General features: G+C 33.3%; 1 protein-coding gene and 1 non-coding gene across 2 annotated transcripts in view; one reads left to right on the top strand and one right to left on the bottom strand.

The window, feature by feature from the left end:
* Positions 1-20,043, top strand: part of LOC110021477 (ubiquitin carboxyl-terminal hydrolase 14) — a 61,048-nt gene that overhangs the window by 35,628 nt on the left and 5,377 nt on the right. Inside the window, 13 exon segments of the mRNA XM_020719983.1 lie at positions 165-242; positions 9,580-9,634; positions 9,710-9,751; positions 14,147-14,227; positions 15,238-15,338; positions 15,340-15,416; positions 15,488-15,536; positions 15,639-15,761; positions 17,379-17,467; positions 17,590-17,679; positions 17,787-17,960; positions 18,184-18,308; positions 18,481-18,613. Of these exon segments, the coding sequence (XP_020575642.1) occupies positions 165-242; positions 9,580-9,634; positions 9,710-9,751; positions 14,147-14,227; positions 15,238-15,338; positions 15,340-15,416; positions 15,488-15,536; positions 15,639-15,761; positions 17,379-17,467; positions 17,590-17,679; positions 17,787-17,960; positions 18,184-18,308; positions 18,481-18,613 (1,217 nt within the window).
* On the bottom strand, positions 4,423-4,496 carry TRNAV-CAC. Its single transcript has one exon. It is a non-coding gene; the product is annotated as a tRNA-Val (tRNA).

Here is a 20,043-nt window from a genome sequence, read left to right as displayed (position 1 = left end):
GTTTTGCACATTTTGCTATAGAAATACTGATTTTCTAATAATAGTTAGGTTGCGGCTAGTAATGTAGCCTTTGTGAATTTTTGATTGAAAAATATGAACATGGGCTCAATCAAACAGAGCCCCAAGTACTAATTTATATTGCCATTTCATGTTGGATTTATCAGATACTATAAAGAGCAAAGTTTGAAATTAGCTTTCAATCTGGCTCCCGCTGATCCAACTTTGGACTTGAATATGCAATTGTAAGTGAATAACATTATGACTTTTTTTTCTTGAGCAATTTGACTCTCTTTTTACTATTATTGATATATGAATGAGTAAGATAATAGTATTTTCTTTGCTGTACTTACGTTTGATGATCATTTATTTCTATATCTATTGGGCAATATTGAATGATTGTATTGGTGCTAAGATCTGTTTAGTTTTCAGAAATATGGTCATAATTATTGGTGGATTCTTTAGACGTGTTCAAAAACATCAACCAACCTTTATCCCACCGAGTGGAACCAATTTCATAAATCCTTTTTCTCCATTGCATCCTATTGAGTGTCATATTTTCTTTTAATTCTAATGAATTAAGATTATTTTTATAAAACATGCCCAAGTTTTTTCAGGTCGACTTCTTCCTTTCTTAACATAATTCATATCTAAAACATCTACTTTCCTAAGAAGGTCATCAGATGGTCGACGTGTAATGTGATCAAACCATTTAAGGCGACGCTTTCAAATCTTGTTTGTCACTGGAGCTACCCCAAACACATTGATAGATATATTCGTTTCATATCATGTCTCTAAGTGTAAAGCCACTCATCCACCTGAGCATACTCACCTCATCAACACTTAATTTTATGGTTTTCTTTTACAGACCAACATTCTGTGCCATAAAATATTGTAGGTTTTATCACCAAAACAACAACAAAGCCTTAATCCCACTACGTGGGATCGGCTAAATAAATCCTTTTTCTCCATTGCGTCCTATTTAGTGTCATATTTTCATTTAGTTCTAATAAATTAAGATCATTTTTTATACAATAAGCTCAAGTCTTTCTAGGTCTATCTCTGTTTTTCTTAACATGAGTAGAATCTAAAGCATCTACTCTCTTAATTGGATCATCAGATGGTCGATGCTTAATGTGACCAAAGCATCTAAGACTTCTCTAATTTTGTCCGTCACAAGAGCTACACCAACCCTATCACGAATATATTCATTTCACATTTTGTCTCTAACTGTAAAGCCACTCATCCACCTAGTCATTATCATCTTGACAACACTTAACTTAGTATTATGCTTCTCTTTTAAAGACCAACATTCAACGCCATAGAGTATTGCCGGTCTCACCACCGTCTTATAAAATTTTCCTTTCAGTCTAAGCAGTACTTTTCTATCACACAAAAGGCCCGAAGCATTCCTCCACTTCAACCAACCAACTTGTGATCTACTATTAACATCCCCATCTATATCATCATCACTTTGAACATCAAACCCAAGATATCTAAATCGATTACATCTTTTATTAATTTGATCACCCAAAGTTTCACTTCCGTCACTAGAGCTACTACTACTAAAATTACATTCCATGTATTGTGTTTTGGTTCTACTCAAATGAAGGCCTTTAGACTCCAATGTAGACCTTTATAATTTAAGTTTTTCCTGGGCTTTCTCTCTCGCCTTATCCACGAGAAGGATATTATCAGCAAGAAGCATACACCAAGGTACATCCTCCTGTAAATGTCCAGTAAGACCATCCATAAATAAAGCAAAAATATATGGGCTTAAATATATGGGCTTAAAGTCGATCCCTGCTATTCCTAATGTAATGCAACTAAAATAAGAAAATATTTGGTCAATCCTCCTTTAGTTCGAATGCAAGTAACAACTCCAGTATACATATATTTAATGACTTGAATATAAGTCATATCAACACCTTTCTTGTCAAGAACTCTCCAAAGGATATCTCTTGGAACGTTATCGTAGGTTTTCTCTAAACCAATAAAAATCAAATGTAGATTCTTCTTATTATCTCTGAACTTCTTCATCAAACTTCTCAATAAATGTATAGCTTCCATGGTAAACTTGCTCGACATAAATCCAAATTGATTATGAGAAATCTTTGTGATACGTCTTAACCTATGTTCAATTATCCTCTCCCATAATTTTAAAGTATGACACATCAACTTAATTCTTCTATAATTTGCACACTCTTGTGCATCCCCTTTATTCTTAGAAATAGGGACCAAAATACTCTTCCTCCACTCCTCAAAGATCTTTTTTAGTTTTTAAAATAATATTTAAGAGTTTAGTAATCCAACAAACTCCTAAATCTACTAAACATTTCCATACTTTAATTGGGATATCATCAGGTTCTACAGACTTTTCACCCTTTGGTTTTCTTTAAAGCATCCTCAACTTCTTTTTTACTAAAGCGACGGTAAAAATGAAACGTTTTATTATTATTAACGATATTAAAATCACTAAGGTCGATCGTATTTTCAGAAACTTCATTAAAAAGTTTATCAAAATAACTCTGTTGAATATCTTTATATAAAAAAATCACTTTTTGATTTTCTTTTTTAATACATTTTACTTGAACTAAATTTTACTTTTCTTATCTTTTTGCACTAGTTCATTTGTGTATCTTTTCACTCTCGATGTATCTAATTTATTATAAAAATCATTAAAAACAAAATTTTTAGCGTCACATATTGTTCTTTTAGACTCCCTGTGAGCCATTTGATATTTTTTCATGTTCTCTATGCTTTTACGTTTAAACCAATTTTTATAACATAACTTCTTATCCCACATAGTATTTGCTTCATCATGAACATCCGAAATTTTGAAATCTTGAATTTTACTCATAAAAATAATTTTATTTTTGTCTTTTAGGTTCCCCATCTAATTCTACGATGATGAGTCATGATAATCTTTATTTTACAACTCTTCATCTTAAAATCTAGAACTAATAAACGATGTTGAGTACTTAATTCCTCACTTGGAATGACTTTATAATCTTTACAATCTCGACGATCTCTTCTTCTCGTAAGAAAATAACCAATTTGTGTTTTATTAGATCCATTCTTGGAAGTAATAAGATTTTCTTCTTTTTTCTTGAATAAAGTACTAGTAATAACAAAATCATACTCAAAAAATCTAAAATAGATCTACCTTCTTCATTAGTCACTACAAAACCTTATCCACCATGAATATTTCTAAAATCTTCCACCACTCTACCAACATGTCCATTTAAATCTTCTCTAATAAAAAATTCTTTCTTCAAGAGGCATCATTTGTATTAAGTCGTCTAAGTCATTCCAAAATTTATCTTTAGAGCCTATATCTAAACCTACTTGAGGAGCATAAACACTTATAATATTAAAAAGCTTAGTATCAATGATAATCTTATGGGCAATAATTCTTTCTCAAACTCTATTAATTTTTACAACTTTACCTTTCAAACTCTTTTCTATAATTACACCCACACCTTTTCTAGTGCGACTCTTACTAGAATACCAAAGTTTAAAATCTAAGTTATCAATCTCCTTAGCCTTTTCCTCAACCATTTAGTTTCTTGAATACATAAGATATTAATTTTTATGCATCATAATATCAACTAGTTCCATTAATTTACCATTGAGAGTACTGATGTGCGATTTTTGTGTGCTGTTTTTATAAATATTTTTCAGTACTTCAAAACACACACACATCAATGCTAATAATAAATATGCAATTCAAATCTAAATAAAAATAACTTTAGTAAAAATAATTTTATCTTTTAAAATCTTTAAACTGCCAAACCTGTAATAATAACGCAAGTATACGTATCACTCAAGTAATAAATGATTTTAATGAAGTTCTATATATGGATCCCTCAGGGATGTTGGAAATACTTATGAATAAATTCTTATAAATATAATGTAAAATACAATTCAAATTACAAAAGTTAAGTACAAAATTCGAATCTAAAGTAATTGTGTATGCTAAATAAAATGTAGTTAAAAGAACTAAGTTAATTAAAATAATTGATAAACTTGAAAAGTAAACTTATGACAACCAAGCAAAGTTTCTGAGACAAAGCGTTCAAATTTAAGAAAACATTCATCCCCTTTATAATGAGTATATGGATTGCGAAGAAATTAAAATCATTTAAAAATATATTAAAAATTGTTTTGTGTCAAATATGAGCAATTATATTCTTTACCCTCTTTCAAGTGCATAAAGAACATTGACTAATTCAGAGTTTGATCCCTAATTTCGTGGTTAGATTGAGAAGATACCGACTGACACTCCAGAGCTCCCACCACTCCCTCACCTGTGGGCTAACAATCTCACATTAGTTTCCAATTAACTGTCGACTACCTAACGCAACCCTCAACTTTTCACATCCGGACTTGAGACCGACAATAACAATGTTAAAATAATTATTGTGTTTGAGCCCAGGTTCGAACCGGGGACCTCTAGTGCGTGAGACTAGCGTTATGACCAACTACACCACCCAGACTAATGATTTGAGCTATTTTTCTTGGGTGCAACACGATGACTTCCCAGGTCACCTATCCTAGTACTATTCTCGCCCAAACACGCTTAACTGTGGAGTTCTAATGAGATCCGGTGCACTGGTGCGGGTATGGTCGCACCCAAATTTTCTTTTAACTAATAGACACTTTTCTATCACACAAGCGACCCGATGCATTCCTCCACTTCAACCATCCAACCCGAATTTTACTAATAAGATCTCCATCTTTATCACCACTTTGAACAATAAACTCTAGATATCATAAACTTTCACTTTTTTTAATGACCTGGTCACCCATTATTACAATCCCGCATGAGACCAGAGTTTACTCAAATCATGACCAAACGACACATTTTTATTGCTGAATTCAACGAAAATTCAACTATAACTCTCAACATAGAACAACACCAACATGCAAACGATCAAACGACAATGACGAATCTTCCATTAAGAATAAACAACAGGAAATAAGAAATAAAATGGTAGATGACGACAACGATCTGGACAACCTGGAGGGTGGACATTGACTGGAAGATGGCAACAGTGGTCTGGACAGCAACCTGGAGGATGAATAGTGCTCGAAAGATGGCGATAATGGACTGGACAACTTGGAGGGTCGAAAATACCCAGAAGATGATGACGGTGGTCTAGACAGCGATCTAGAGGGGGGACAGTGCTCGGAAGATGACGATAGTGAGTTGAGGTGGGGAGTTGGAAGGATAAATATCTTGATGGGGTCGAGCTACAGCCCGAAGCACTATCCAGACCCTTGGAGACGACACCATGTTGAACGAGTTATAGCCGAAACGCCTCTTCTCCAGTCCTCAGAAGTGAAGAACGTCTCAAAGGCAGCAAACTGAAATCTGGAATAATAAAAAATTGAACCTTAGCACTACCAACAACATATTTATAATAGGGATTACTAAAAAGAATAACAATGATCAGAATAAGAATTAAATAAAAAATGAAGGGCATAGAATAGGCAATGAGTAAATTAGGAGAATCATATATAAGAAAAGAAAATATGAGGGAAGCGGGAAAGGAAAGGGGTAGGGTTGGATCGCCGTACTGTAGCAATATTGTAACAGCTACAGTACCGCGACCTCGTAAGCTCCCGCATCACGGCCACTGGGTCTATTACTACTAAAATTATGTTCCTTGTATTGAGTTTTAGATCTACTCAAACAAATGTTTTTAGACTCTAAACTTGACTTCCGTAATTCAAGTTTTCCCTGAACTTTTTCTCTAGGCTTATCCAGAAGACGTATTTCATTAGCGACAAGCTTACACAAAGGTAGATCCTCTTCTAAATGTCCAATAAGATCTTCATAAATAAAGAAAAAAAAATGAGTTTAAGCTGATTCTTGATGTAATCCAACTGAGATAGGAAAATATTTAGTCCATACTCTTTGTTTTCGAACACAGGTACAACTATAGTATGCATATTTTTAATGGCTTTAATCAAGCAATATCAATACATTTTTTTCTAGAAGTCTCTAAAGTACTTCTCTTTAAACCTTATCATAAGTTTTTCCTAAATCAACAAAAATAATATATTGATCCTCCTCATTCTCTTTATATTTCTCAATTAAATCTCTTAATAAATGTATAGTTTCTATGATAGATTTGCCTAATATGAATCCAAATTGATTTTGAGAAATTTTGTATCACATCGTAACTTATTTTCAATTATTCTCACTTATAATTTTAGTGTATGACTAACTTAATTTCTTTGTAATTTGCACTCTTATTTATTCCCTTTATTCTTAAAAATAGGAACCAATAAACTCTTTCTCTACTCATCAAACATCTTTTTAACTTTTAAAATAATATTAAAAAAATAAATATATTCTAAACATTTTTATACTTATATTGGAATATCATCAGATCTTATTGCTTTTCTACACTTCATTTTTTTTAAAAACATGCTCAAATTTTGTTTTATTAGTGCGATGATGAAAATAAAAGCATTGCTATTATTTACGATATTATGATGACTAAAATCGACTCAATTTTCATAATTTTATTGAAGAGTTTATTAAAAAATCTCACCTTTTATTAAATATCATAATCTATGAATTTTTTTTATATATTTATATTTCAATACACTAAATTTGAACTAAATTTTTATTTCTCTTATCTTTCTGCATGTCTAGTTTATATATATATATATATATATATATTGCGCCAAAATTAAAATTTCATTGATGAGAAGAAGATATAAAGGTTTTAGTGAGTGGGTGCTACAAGACTCAAAAATACAACACAAAAAAAATACAAGTATACCCCAAAACAGCTGGTCAATTTCTTCAAAAGGATAAAATGGTTCTCGAGAGAGCTTAATCATGATAAGTGGGCTTTCCTCTCTCCCTGGTTCTAGAGAGGGAGTCTAACACTAAACTATGATAAGGGCTTCCACCCGAAACGATTAAAGAATCCTCCTCTAAATTTCTAAGTTCATTCAATCATTTTTTCTTCTTCCTGATTTTGTAAATTGTCAATCACCATCCAAGGGTTGTCCCAACTTATCACTGAGGGGATCATCAATGGGGGTAATTTCCATGTGTTGCTCACCTTGAACTTGGCAACCCCCCAAGATTTGAGGGCCCTCAATAACATATGCAGCATCATCTGGCACTAAATGAAGAGCATCCTCATTTTCGGCATCATGAGTGAGAGAGGATTATATTTTTTTTTCTTCCTGCATGTTTAGTTTTTGTATAATATTTCACTAAATTTAGTATCTAATCTATTTTAAAGATTAATAAAACCATAATTTTTTGCACTATAAATTGTTCTATTATACTCCTTATGGGCCTCCTTTTATTTTTCTCAATTCTTCGAGCTTTTACATCTGAACCAATTTTTATAACAATTTTTTTTAAGTCTTATATTTTCTTGCATATTATTATTCCATCACCAATTATTTCTATTTATAAGAATTTTTTCTTCCGATTCTTCAAAAACATCTTTTACAGGTTGTTTTATAGTACTCGTTTTTTTATTCCACATTGTACTAACTTCTTCAGGAACATCTCAAATTTTAATATTTTGATGTTCACTTCTAAAAATATTTTTATTTGTATGTTTTAAGTGCCCAAATATAATTTTGTAACAATGTTTTGTTGTATAATCTTTCATTTTTTCTTCTTATTATTCAAAACTAATAATTGATGTTATATACTTAGAGCTTCACTTGGAATGACCTTATAATTTCTACAATTTTGACGATCTAATTTTCTCAAGAGAAAATTATTAAGTTGTATTTTATTAGATCTATTGTATTATTAGATTTTAAAAGTGATAATATGCTCTTCTCTTTTTTAAATAAAGTATAAGCAAAAACAAAATTATAAGTTTAAACAAAATCCAATATGTCTTGACTTTCTTCATTAGTCACTCTAAAATCATAACAACCATGAATTCTTCTAAAATCTTCTGTTTCTACCACCATGTCTGTTTAAATCTCCTATAAAATTCTTTCTCCAAGATGTATTTTTGGATCAATTCTTCTAGGTCATTCCAATTTTTTTTGACCATATATCTATACCTATTTGGGAAGCTTACATACTTATAACATTAAAAATCTTCATATAAAAAATGGTTTGTAAAACTATAATTATATCGATGTGTTTATTAATTTTTATATTGTTATGCTCTAAACTATTATATGTAATCACAGCTACAATATCTCTATTATAACTCTTACCTAAATACTACAATTTAAATTAAATTTCAGGACTTGTTCGGGTTCAATTTTGTTTTTGTTTTTGTTTTTAAAAAATATTTTTGTTTGATGTGTTTTTAACATTTTTTCTTTTGTTTCTAAAAATATATTAACATGTTTTTCAAAACTCTCAAAACAACATTTGTGTTTTGCATGTGTTTTAAAAAATAACAATGTCTTAATCAGACATATTAAATATTTTTGTCTCAAATAAATAAATAAATAAATAATAAAAATAAAAAATAAAAAATAAAATTAAAAGTAATCTCAAACGCTCTTGGGATAAAACTAAGGAAATTAATAGCTTACAGGTTTGTTGTTGCTGTTGTTGTAGTATTCAAGAAACTAAATGAGTTGGACAAAAAACTATGGAAATTAATAGCTTAAAGGCGTTTGAGAATACTTTTATTTTGGTTTACTATTTTTAATTATTACTATTTATTTATTTTTTTGTTTGAAACAAAATATGTTTGATTAAGACATGATTATTTTTGAATGCATAAGATATTTATTTTCATATAATCATATTATCTACTAATTCATTTAATTTACCTATGAGAATACCTATATGCCAAATTCCTATTCTAATATTAGTTTCATAGATTAACTTCTTTGCTGGCATTTGTCCATAATGTGGAAATTCTTGCTTATTTAATATTACACTTTGATACCAGCGCAGCGGCCCTTACACATTTTTTATTGTATTCAGGCCATATAGTGCTTCCCTTCCAGGTGACGCCCCTAGCATTGACATAATAATTTGAAAGATTTATGTCATAGCTTTTCAACAAAATTTTATGCTGGTTGTCGACTATTTAATGTAACCCTTCATTTTTCGCATCCGGGACTTGAGACCTGGCAATGACAATGTTGATGTTTAAGAATTCTATTTGTTATTTGTTAGAATCAGTTTTACAAACCTAGCTAAGTTGTAGGTTGTTGTTGTTTCTGATTACCTATATATTACATTCTTCATCATTATTTATCTGCTACTTTTTCCAATTGATCTGCTGAAACTTTTTGAATTTGTTTTCTTTGGTTTTTACAATAATTTTAATTTTGATGAACTATTTTTTTTTAGCTCTCTGGTATCGTGAAACTTGCTTGAGTGGCTTTGACAGAGAAGTAAACATTGCCAAAAACTTGCCTATTGTATATTCCTTTTGGTGATAAGAACTTGTAGGGATGAGGTCTGCGGGCATTCTCTAAACTATGTAATGTAGTTGAATTTGATTGAGATGCTGTCATAGAATTATGTGACGTAATTAATTAGTAGTATTTTGCTATTTCTGCTTTTGTTCTCCTATTGATTATGTTTAATGTGATCGGATCATTTAATAGGACAAAGCTGGCTCATGGTTTGTTGTCTGGAAAATATTCGATACCAACTCTAGAGGTATTTAAAATATGTTTTTTGGTTGCCTTAAGGATTCACAGTTACTGCAGGAAGATGATATATTTTGTCTTGCAGGTAGAGGACTCGAGAAATTGCAAAAGTGCCAGTTCAAGCGTTGTAAGTGGTCATGTTGCATTTGACCTTTTGCTTGATTTGAAACTGAAGTAACGAAAGGCCTAATACCAAGATAAATATTCTTTAAGTTGTTATGTCTTGCTTTGCCTGTGACGTTGCTTGTTTTTCTCTGTAAAGATTTTTTATAACCCTAAAATGCCATTTATGATTTTAATTTACTAAAGTTTTGGTATAAAAGCACTAGAAAGTCTTTTTTTTCCTTGTTTTCTTTAAACACTGTTAGCGTCCTTTGGATGAGACTTTAGTGGTTGCTACTTTTCTGAATGTTGGATTTTATTATTTCAGATTTGCAACTGACAGAGAACTTTTTCTTCAAGTAGAAACATGTTCTAATGTTGATTCTTCCGGTGCTGGGTTCAAAATACCCGGAGGTTTGTGGGCTCCAAAAATTCATTCACCGGAGAACTCGTTGAGAGAACCTTGTATTTATTCCGGGTCAAATTTTTATGATAGCATCTCAATAATGAGAGAGCATTTTTAAAGACTAGTCATTAAACAATGAATATTCGATTTGTGATAACAATGTAATCAAGTTTTAGATTATATGATTTATCACTTTGAGCTTGAAACATATGGTGGGAAATGATAACAAACCCAATCAAAATCCCAAGGTTTTGTCGTCTTGGTTTGTCGTGATCCTTGATTTACTTAGTCAAAGATGTAGTCAACCCGACCCGACGAAATGATTCTCTTTAGCAGTCATAAGTTGTCATCTAGAAGACCCTTGTAGATATTGGATGCATATTTGTCTAAAGGGAAAAAGCTAACTCAGCCTTAGCTGATAGAGGATTTTGTGACCATCAAATATTTATTTATGATTCACAACTCAAAAAGTAGAAAATTGTTGAGAAACATACGTGCTACGGTCGTAGCCATAATTTAATGATGTCATTTGTGAACAAATCATCCATTCAGAGGGCTTTGGTCATAATTGCTATTTTTTGGGAATGGTAAAGCCAAACTATGCATATAGAGGTCTCGGGCCAAGCTTTTACTAGCGCAAGATTATTTTCAGTGTGAGTATGATGATACACTCGTTATGACATTAATTCTTCTAAGCTGAAGTCAATAAAAAATGTAACATTCAATAAACTATGCATATGTGCTTCAACAAAATTTTCACAAAAAACATTGCACTTTTATTTAATTTGCTGGGGACTCATTTCACCTTTCTGTCTGGTAGGACGTCCTGATACTCACAAAAAGTTTCACAGTTTGAAGCCACTTGATGAACTAGTCGGTTCCAAGTGACCGTCTATACATGTCAAATTCACATTTGCTTCAAAACCTCATCTTCTCATATATTTCTGGTAAGTCTTCTCAAATATTTGAAGTCAAAATATTCGGAGTAAAGGTTCTTCATCTCTGAAATCTCTAACAGGCACTTCATCTCTCCAGCTCCTCTAATATCGTGTCCCAAAGCGTTGTGGCTTGTCTTCCTTTCTACTGGATTCATCCCTACTAAAGGGATTCAAGTGTTTCTTTCTCTCTTCTATTCGGATCTCGTTGCCACGCTCATAGGTACCTCTCCATAGGTCATTTTCTCAATTTCATCGAGCCTCTTTAGCACTCAGTAGAGTTGCCGCTGCATCTCTTCCACGATGAACTTCTGGTCAAGTTTTTGCAATTTTCACTTTGGCGATATGATTCGATTTTGGGTGTGGTAGGTGAAAGAATGTGCGTAGGGGTGGTGCAGGGTGAGAAAGAATAATTTTGGGTGGAGATAGGAATTGGTATCGGTGGATGTTAAAAATTATATGATAAGATTAGGGTTAGACTAGCTCTAATACCAAATGATATTGGAGTTAACCCAAACGACAATATTTAAAATAAATATTGTTAATTAAAAAGTCAAGGTGGTTACAACCAAACATACTAAAATGGGAAATAACAACAACATGACACACAAAACGTTGTTGGGTAGATCATGAGTGGTGGTGGTGGCCGTTAGGGCCTTGGAAAGGTGACAATTATGCACGGAAGGTGCGAAACTACGGGGAAATAGCGGCAACACAACAAAAAGGGATGGAAGCATCAGTTGGGGAGACTAGGATAACAAGGACACAAGTGGGGTGGCAAGCGGAGCTGTGGCATGCTGTGGGAAATGTTGGAACAATAGGAAAAGGACACTGCTTTTCGGCTGATGCCAACAAGGGGAAAGTTGCTGTGACCACAAGGCTGCAGGTTGGATTGATAGAAGCAGGCGGTGAACGGTTGGTCTGCAGGATTAACAACAGAAATTTCTGTCTAGGACAGTTGCAAGAATGGAAGAAGAGGCAACAGAGAAGGAGACGAAGCAGGGGACTGCAGGACAACATGGGGCGGCTATCCGGGGCGGTGGTAGCGAGCAAGAGGGGCTGGAATTGAAAAAATGTAGTGGAAATATCAAACGAGTGCTATTTCACGGGCGACTACAATGATGTAGCGCAGCTGGGAGCGTCGCGGGGAAGATGCGGAGGGGGATAAGGTAGTCACCACCTCAGGAGAGATATACAACTGGAGCACTATTCAAACCTTCAGATATAGCCCTCAGTGGGAAAATCGAGATGCAGACTGCAATCTCAAACAAATTCATGCAAAATCTCACCCTAAACTCCCATGAAAGAAAATATATAATAATAAAATAGTTAGGAATAACCAAGAGGACCAACGAACTCCACTCTCTAGAAAAAATCCTGACCGGTTTGATCTATGTGAGAAAGCAGCTTTTTGCGCGTCATGATACTGTAGCAGGGCTCACAGTACTATAGAAGAGGTCGCGTAAATGTCTTTTTGGTAGGCATCAAACTCACAAGGAGTAGGCTTGAGAGAAGGGGTAGCTTTTCCTAAGCTATCAATTTTAAACTTTTCACATACCTTCGAATTATGGTCTCAGAAATTTTAATAAGTTACTCATCAACAAACTAAGTTTGAATTCATCTTTGAAACAAAAGGGCTTAAAGAATGCTTTCATACAAACAATGATTATTAATTGAATCATATTGTAGAGGCTCATCTATCTTTTACACCTGAGAATGAATGAAACCACAAAAAATTTAACATTCACCCTACAAAAAGAATAATAAGAATTCGACAAACTCGACTAAATTTTAAACACATGTTAAATTAATTATAGAGTATTTAGATAAAGAAAATATAATGATAATGGTTACCAATTAGAAGATCCAAGCTTCATGCTGGTACAAGGTTGAGATTTCCACTACACTCGAAACATTTGCTTTGAGCCAACACAAGTTTGAGGGGAAATATTAATTTTAGTATGGTAATTGATGAAGTTATACATGCTTTAGCTGTTCTATTTGTTATTCAAAAAGACCCAAAATTAGTCGTTTTTCAATTCTTGTATATTTGGCTAAAAATTGTAATTTCAATTTCATAAATCTTAGATTCTCAGTCCCAACCAGCAAGTTTTCAGTTCGACGACATTGTTTAGCCTCCAATAAAGGAAATGAAAGGTAGGGCAGTTGAATGAAGGAATCCTAACATCTGTGATCCCAACAGTAGGATGATCCCAATCCCACACAATACAACAACAAAACATACAATGAAAACACATACACGTTTTGCACATTTAAAAACAAAACTAATCCATCGGCAATCTAGGACCTGCAAGTGACTATAGTCTACAACATAGGCAATCGCAAATCAGTAGTTGCCAATCCTCAGCTACAATGCAAAATCAGGAAGGGAAAATTGGACAACACATGTTACCAACTGTACACTTCCAGATTAGTGGCTAGGCAATTCTAAGCAGTGGATGCATTGAAACAAAGAATGTGATGAGTGCTACAACTATTTGCTTGCAGTCTAGGCAGTAAAACCAACCATGGAATCCAAACATCTGAGAATACATAGCGTTCTCATAGGAGCCATCAACTTAGACATGCTATGTCAATCAATAACTAAAAAAGTTGAAAAATAAGATAGCTAGAAAATATCTAAACTCATGATGTCAGTATTCTTGTTCCACTGCTCACATCTTGCATTTCAATGTTTATGAACTTATAGATTTCCATCACTTACTAACTGGAACTGGATTAATGTAAATGGAAACCAGTAGATCATTCAGTGACAGAATGCTTTGCAATTGTAGAATGTTGCACTCAACGGGTTAACATTTTGGCTATATACTTTTTATTGCTGTACTTGCTTTGAAAGTTCAGGGTTGTAGTGTGCCCCCATCCCCATCTTGACACAAATAAAGAAAATAATCCAAATAAAATGACAATAACGAGAAGATAAGAGTACAACCTTCTTATTTTCCGTTTTTATGTAGTTCTAAGAAGAGATTTCAAGGCATTTTATTTAACTATAGCTATTTGTCCCTTTCATTTCATCTTTAGTTTATTATTTTTATTATTTTTATTTTTTTTGTAGAAGCAGGAAGGTATTCCTCCCCGTATGTTTAAAACAATTATTGCAGCTAGCCATCCTGAATTTTCAAGCATGAGACAACAGGTATACACTTAAATTCCAACATTTCATTAGTATATGTTTATTTTTTTTTTGATTTTATGTGATTTTTTATGTGAATTAATTAATTATCCGCTCTATTTACTTGAGAACTTATGAAGAACTTAAAAATATTTTTTATAATCTTGTGTAGCTGTATTCAAAATTGGCAAACATTAGTATTTAAGAGAGCAAAATGTTTTTTCTCTTACTAACTTTGATACTTGAGGACATTTCAAAATTTGCCCCCATTAATACTGGCAGACATAAGTGATATTAACTCTTGTTTTTGCTGTTTTGTTTTTCTTCTCTATAATTGCTTAACTGCCTTTACCACACCCCACAAGAGTCCTGCCCAGCAGGGTAGTGCTTAGACGGTTTTGTTACTTTCTGGCTTGGGGTCTAGGGTTTTTTCAAATTTGCTTTTCCAGTGATTACAGTTCTTTTTTCCAGGACATTGGTTTTAAATTTTACACGAGATTAATTTTTTTTTCCATGGATGTTAAGCCTTAATCATGATCATAGTGGTGGTTTGTGTGCATGGGTCTATAATGGTTAAATGGTGATTAAGAAGTATATTTAACTCGTATCCTTGTTTGTCTTATGCATGCTTGGTGAAGGAATAAATTGCACAAAATATAGGAGACAGAATGATTTTACTTATTACAATGAGAAGAACGAGTGCTGTTTGTATAGAGGTTAAGGATCAAGGAGGAAGGGTAAAAATCGGCAATAGGAGTGGGGGAGAAAAAAACAATGAACTCAATAATTTTTATAGTTTTGCTGTTCTTCTTTTGGAAGTAAATTACTATGGCATGCCTGATTTGTTAGGTTATTTCTAAAAGCATAAAACTCAAAGCTTGTGTCTGCACAACTCATTTACGTTGTGGCATTATGCCATCATGGATTTTAGTCTTATTATTACCTTTGCAGCAATACATGATGGCAGTGTACATTGTTATGATGTTCACATCAAGCATTTTAACCATAATAATTGATGTCATGTTTACTTTCAGGATGCTTTGGAATTCTTTTTGCATCTTCTTGACCAAGTTGAGCAGGCCCATACTGGAAAACCTGAATTAAATCCCTCAAGAAGTTTTAAATTTTTTATTGAAGGGAAAAGTTGCTTATAATAAAAGGGCTGACTTTATCCTTTCTTTGAATATCCCGCTCGCTGAAGCAACTAATAAAGGTACTCACATGCTCAAACTTAGAGCACGTGTTACATGGCTAGTTTCCTTATGCATTACTATAATATTACAGAGCAACTGGAAGCAAATAGGGCAGATAAGTCTGTGGACGAAAAGCAACCGTAAGCTATGCTCTCCTCTTGTCACTTTCCTAATTTTTTTAGAATTGCCCCATTTTTCCTGTTGTTCACCAGAATGTCACTAAAATCATTCCACGCCCACAGAATTAATCATGAAATTATACGGCCAAGAATCCCTTTAGAAGCATGCCTTAAATGTTTTTCAGACCCAGAGGAGGTGCATGATTTCTATAGCACCGCACTTAATGAAAAGACAACAGCAATCAAGTGAGTATAAATTCATAGTGAGAGTCTACTCCAACATGTTTTTATTCTTTCAGTGATAATACTGTACGGAGCATGGTTTTTCTTATCATGATTAGACATTACGTGTTATACATGCAACTTTTTTTTGTCTTTCTTCAAACTTTATGGCCCCGTCCTTTGATAAATTTATTCAGCCTAATAAAAGTTGTTGGGATGATTCTGAGTTTGTGGCTCCTAATGCAATTAGAATTATACGATATATATAGATCAAGTGAATAAACTTATAATTCACAAATCGCAAACCAATAATTTCTTTAAGGGGTTATTTATATGCAAAATTGCTGGTGTATTTTAAATCGAATGTAAAGTACGATAAATGCATTTGAAATATTTAGTGAATTTAAGTGTTTTATTATTATTACTTTTTTTTTTTACTCGGAACGCATTATAAGGGTTTACAACGATGGAAAATGTTGAGGGGTCGATGTTGTTATTGGTCGGGGTTGGCAAGTTCAGTGGTGTTGGCATGAGCTTGTGTTGATTGGTGCATGTGTGGTTGTGATAGTGTTCAGCGAGGTTGCATTGGGTTCGATGGCATCAGCGTAAGGCCTGGGCTCGGTGTGGGTTGGGCATGAAGTTGCAATGGGGTTCAACAAGGTCATGATAGGTTTGATGGGTTGAGCATGTGGTCTGGTGGTCTTCATGTTGTGGGGTGGGCATGGGCTCTCAATGGGTTTCAACTTGATCACGATCAATCCAATGGTTTTGTTATCTGGTCTGTGGTTGAGGCCAGTTTAGGATTACTGGCATTTGGGGCTAGGTCACGATGGCATTGTGATGTTGAGTCGGCGCTAGTGTGGATGGGCTGTGATGGGGTTTTCTCTTGCTTCCCTGCATGTTGTATCTTGAATTCAACCAAATATGGCAAAGTTGGAATATATAAAAAAAATAGATAATGGGGAGTTTCTAATTTTTCTAAATATTACTTCGAATCTACTTTACTTAGTCAAATACTAAAAAACTTAAACGCCTGCAATTGCAATACATTTAAAATAACCAAATAAACATTCCCAAAATAAAAAGAAATATGAGTTAAAAACTAAGAATTACTGCAATATTAATAACAAGTAATCAGAAATTTGAGTAATGCAAAATCATTAAGCAATCTATTCTAATCGGAAGACGTAGATCCCAGTTGTTATAAACATGAATGAAATTAGGAGCCTGATAATCCAATAACATAATTTGATAAGGAAATCGAATCAAAGAAAACATTTACAAAATTAAGAAATTTACGTCTCATGCCGTTACAAGGAGCAGATTTCCCATAACATTAGATAGTCACAATTTCAGTTCACTTCATAGAATAACAAATCCAACTTGTACATACAAAATTGAAAATTAGGATTATAAAATTTATTCAATCAAAGATGATAATTCTAATGTTTCATAAAATTGATTCTTTGTCCTTAGAACTGTAGATATGGTTGGTACATAATCCAATCTAATTCTAGGTATCTGTTGAATTCAAACTGCAAAGATTGAGAATTTATCTAGTTTTAGTCAAATAAAGATTGGTGAGATTATTTTTTTCAGATGCTAACTTATTGTACATATTGTTGATGGATCATTCTGCAGAACCGCTGGCTTTATAACTTTCCCCGATTTCCTGGTTCTGCACATGCGCAAGTTTGTATTAGAGGAAGGATGGGTTCCAAAGAAACTGGGTAATATTCCTTCATTCTGCTCGTTTTGCTGGGCTAATGGGCTAATAGTATAATTGTTTAAATATTTACTGCAACTGCAACCTTATTGTATCTTTTTTTTTTCTGTTTTATGTTTTCTTTAGATGTGTACATAGACGTTCCTGATGTTATTGATATCACCAATATGCGCAGCAAAGGTTTTCAGTTAGGAGAACAATTACTTCCAGAGAAAGGTAGGCTGACATAAATAAGTGTTAGAAGTTTTGACTGTTTTTTTGGAAAGTTAAATTGTAGTGTTTGTGTGTAGTCACTGTTATGAAATTTCATTGATGTTCTGCAGCTTCTGTCATTGATGAGCCTAAAGGCACACACATTGTCCCCAACGAGGATATTGTTTCACAGCTGGTAGCTATGGGATTTAATTATCTCCATTGTCAAAAAGCTGCTATTAACACTTTCAATGTTGGGGTTGAGGAAGCAATGAATTGGTTACTGTCCCACATGGATGATCCAGGTTTGGCTTCAGAATAATAACATATTAGTCTGTTACTTTACCAAAGGTTGATGCGATGGCCATAGGGAACCAGAAAAGTTGTTTATCATGCCACATTCTGCCTCAGAAGAAACACTTAATAAGTTTCAGTTTCTGAAGCATCATAACTGGCTTATATGAGAAGTTTTTTTTTTTTTAAGCTTATATGATAAGCTTATATGAAAACCTCTTTCTCTTTCTGTAGATATTGATGATCCTATTCATTACGGGCCTCGAGATACCGGTTTAATTATTGATGAAGCAAGTGTCGAAACGCTGATTTCATTTGGATTTGAGGAAGTTGTTGCTCGAAAAGCATTGAAGGCCTCGGTATGTAATTAATTCATCTACCATTTTTTGGTGAAATATGTTATTATTCATGTAAACCCATGCTTCATGTGTTATGATATTGTGAATTGCCTTAAAATTTGTTCCTGCTTGGTTCTGAGAAATATCTTAACATGTAGGTATGTTATAAAGTATCTTGTTTACTTTTTGGCAGGGTGGGAACATTGAGAAGGCTACAGATTGGATATTTAATCATCCTGAAGCTACTTCTGCCGCCATGGATACTGATGCCCCAACTTCAAGCAACACACAGGCTAGTGATAGCGGAGTCCCTGATGGAAATGGGAGTATGTCCTTTGTTATGCTTGATATGTTTGTCTGCTTAAAAGAGTCTGCTAGTCTTAGATCTTTATTTTCTTTTTAATCACACTTCATAATCATCCTTTTTATGTTGTTTTAGTAAGTTGATTATGGGCTTGAACTGGCTTGATTGCTAAAATTGTTTTAAAAGTCATGCTAACTTATAAAGGCATGCTGGAAGCAAGTTTTGTGGTTCATATTGGTAGCTCATATTTTCATTTAGTCTGTCATATTGATGAGTTTCAGATTACTGGATGAACTGGGCTTAAAATGATTAAAACTCAGTTACTGAAACAATCATTGAATGCAATATTTAGGTGGGCATTGTCTGTTTGTGGCCATCCTTAACTCTTGCCATGCTGCTTCCCTTATTGGCATGTTGCACTTAGGTAACATCTTAAGATTCTAGATTTCACTAATATAAACCTAGGATAAAATGTAGAAATTAAGGAGACCAAAGATTAAAGTTTACACTTCATTGACTCTTGTATTAGGCAACGTTTATCTGTTTTGATGCAAAACTAAGAACATTCCTTTCTCACTCCAAACAATAAATTAATTGCCATCAAAATAGTATGAGATCAAATGAAAGTTACTTCCTGATTGAGATTCTCATTCTAATATGAAAAATAAGATTGTGCAGATTTGAAAAAATTTTAGTTGCACATGAAAAATCAATCACAATATACAAGTCACTAGATCTAGGCCTCATGATGGTACAACGATGCTTTTTTGTTTTTTTTTTTGGGCCAAGAGTCACCTTTTTTTTTGGTACAACTTCTTAGGATGCTTTTGGGCAACATCTAGATCTGTGAAAACCTCTTAGCAATTGGGGCTGTGGGGAGAATTTATCTTATAACGACTTTCTTTCTAATGCAATTGTGATAAGTCTGGCTACTTGTGATCCATTCTGCGCACAAAATCTTGAATCAACTTTAAATTCAAGTTTGAAATCATAGCCTTCTATGGATGCAAGTATGGTTGTGATTGCCTCTGAACCTACGCATAAGATTTTTATCTTGAACCACCATAATTGTTTTCTTCTCGCAGTCATCTTGTTATTGTAGATAATAATGATCCAAACTCTCTGTCTGTTCGTTTTGATGATAGCTTTTCTAGTACATAAGTGTTGGTGAATAAAAAAACGTTTAGAGGAGAAGAAAATGTTAAAAAAGTATTTGTCACTGTCCAAAATATACTAAACTATATGTTAGATGCTTTTGATGCGGACCTTCAAAGTTCTTTTCTTTAGGTGGTTAGCTCACTTCGTGTCTTGTTGGTGTATTTTATTTGTTTTTATTTTTCATTTTTTTTTTCAACTAGCTATATATATATTTTAAAAGAAATGACCGGCGGCTATGATATGAGCCTCAGCCACCCCTCATATATATGTTAAAAGGATATAGCGTCTATATAT

The sequence above is a fragment of the Phalaenopsis equestris genome, unplaced genomic scaffold (assembly GCF_001263595.1).
Source record: "Phalaenopsis equestris unplaced genomic scaffold, ASM126359v1 Scaffold000134, whole genome shotgun sequence".
NCBI classification, from domain to species: domain Eukaryota; kingdom Viridiplantae; phylum Streptophyta; class Magnoliopsida; order Asparagales; family Orchidaceae; genus Phalaenopsis; species Phalaenopsis equestris.
Note: the sequence above shows the minus strand (reverse complement) of the source record. Positions and strands in the feature narration are given on the sequence as shown.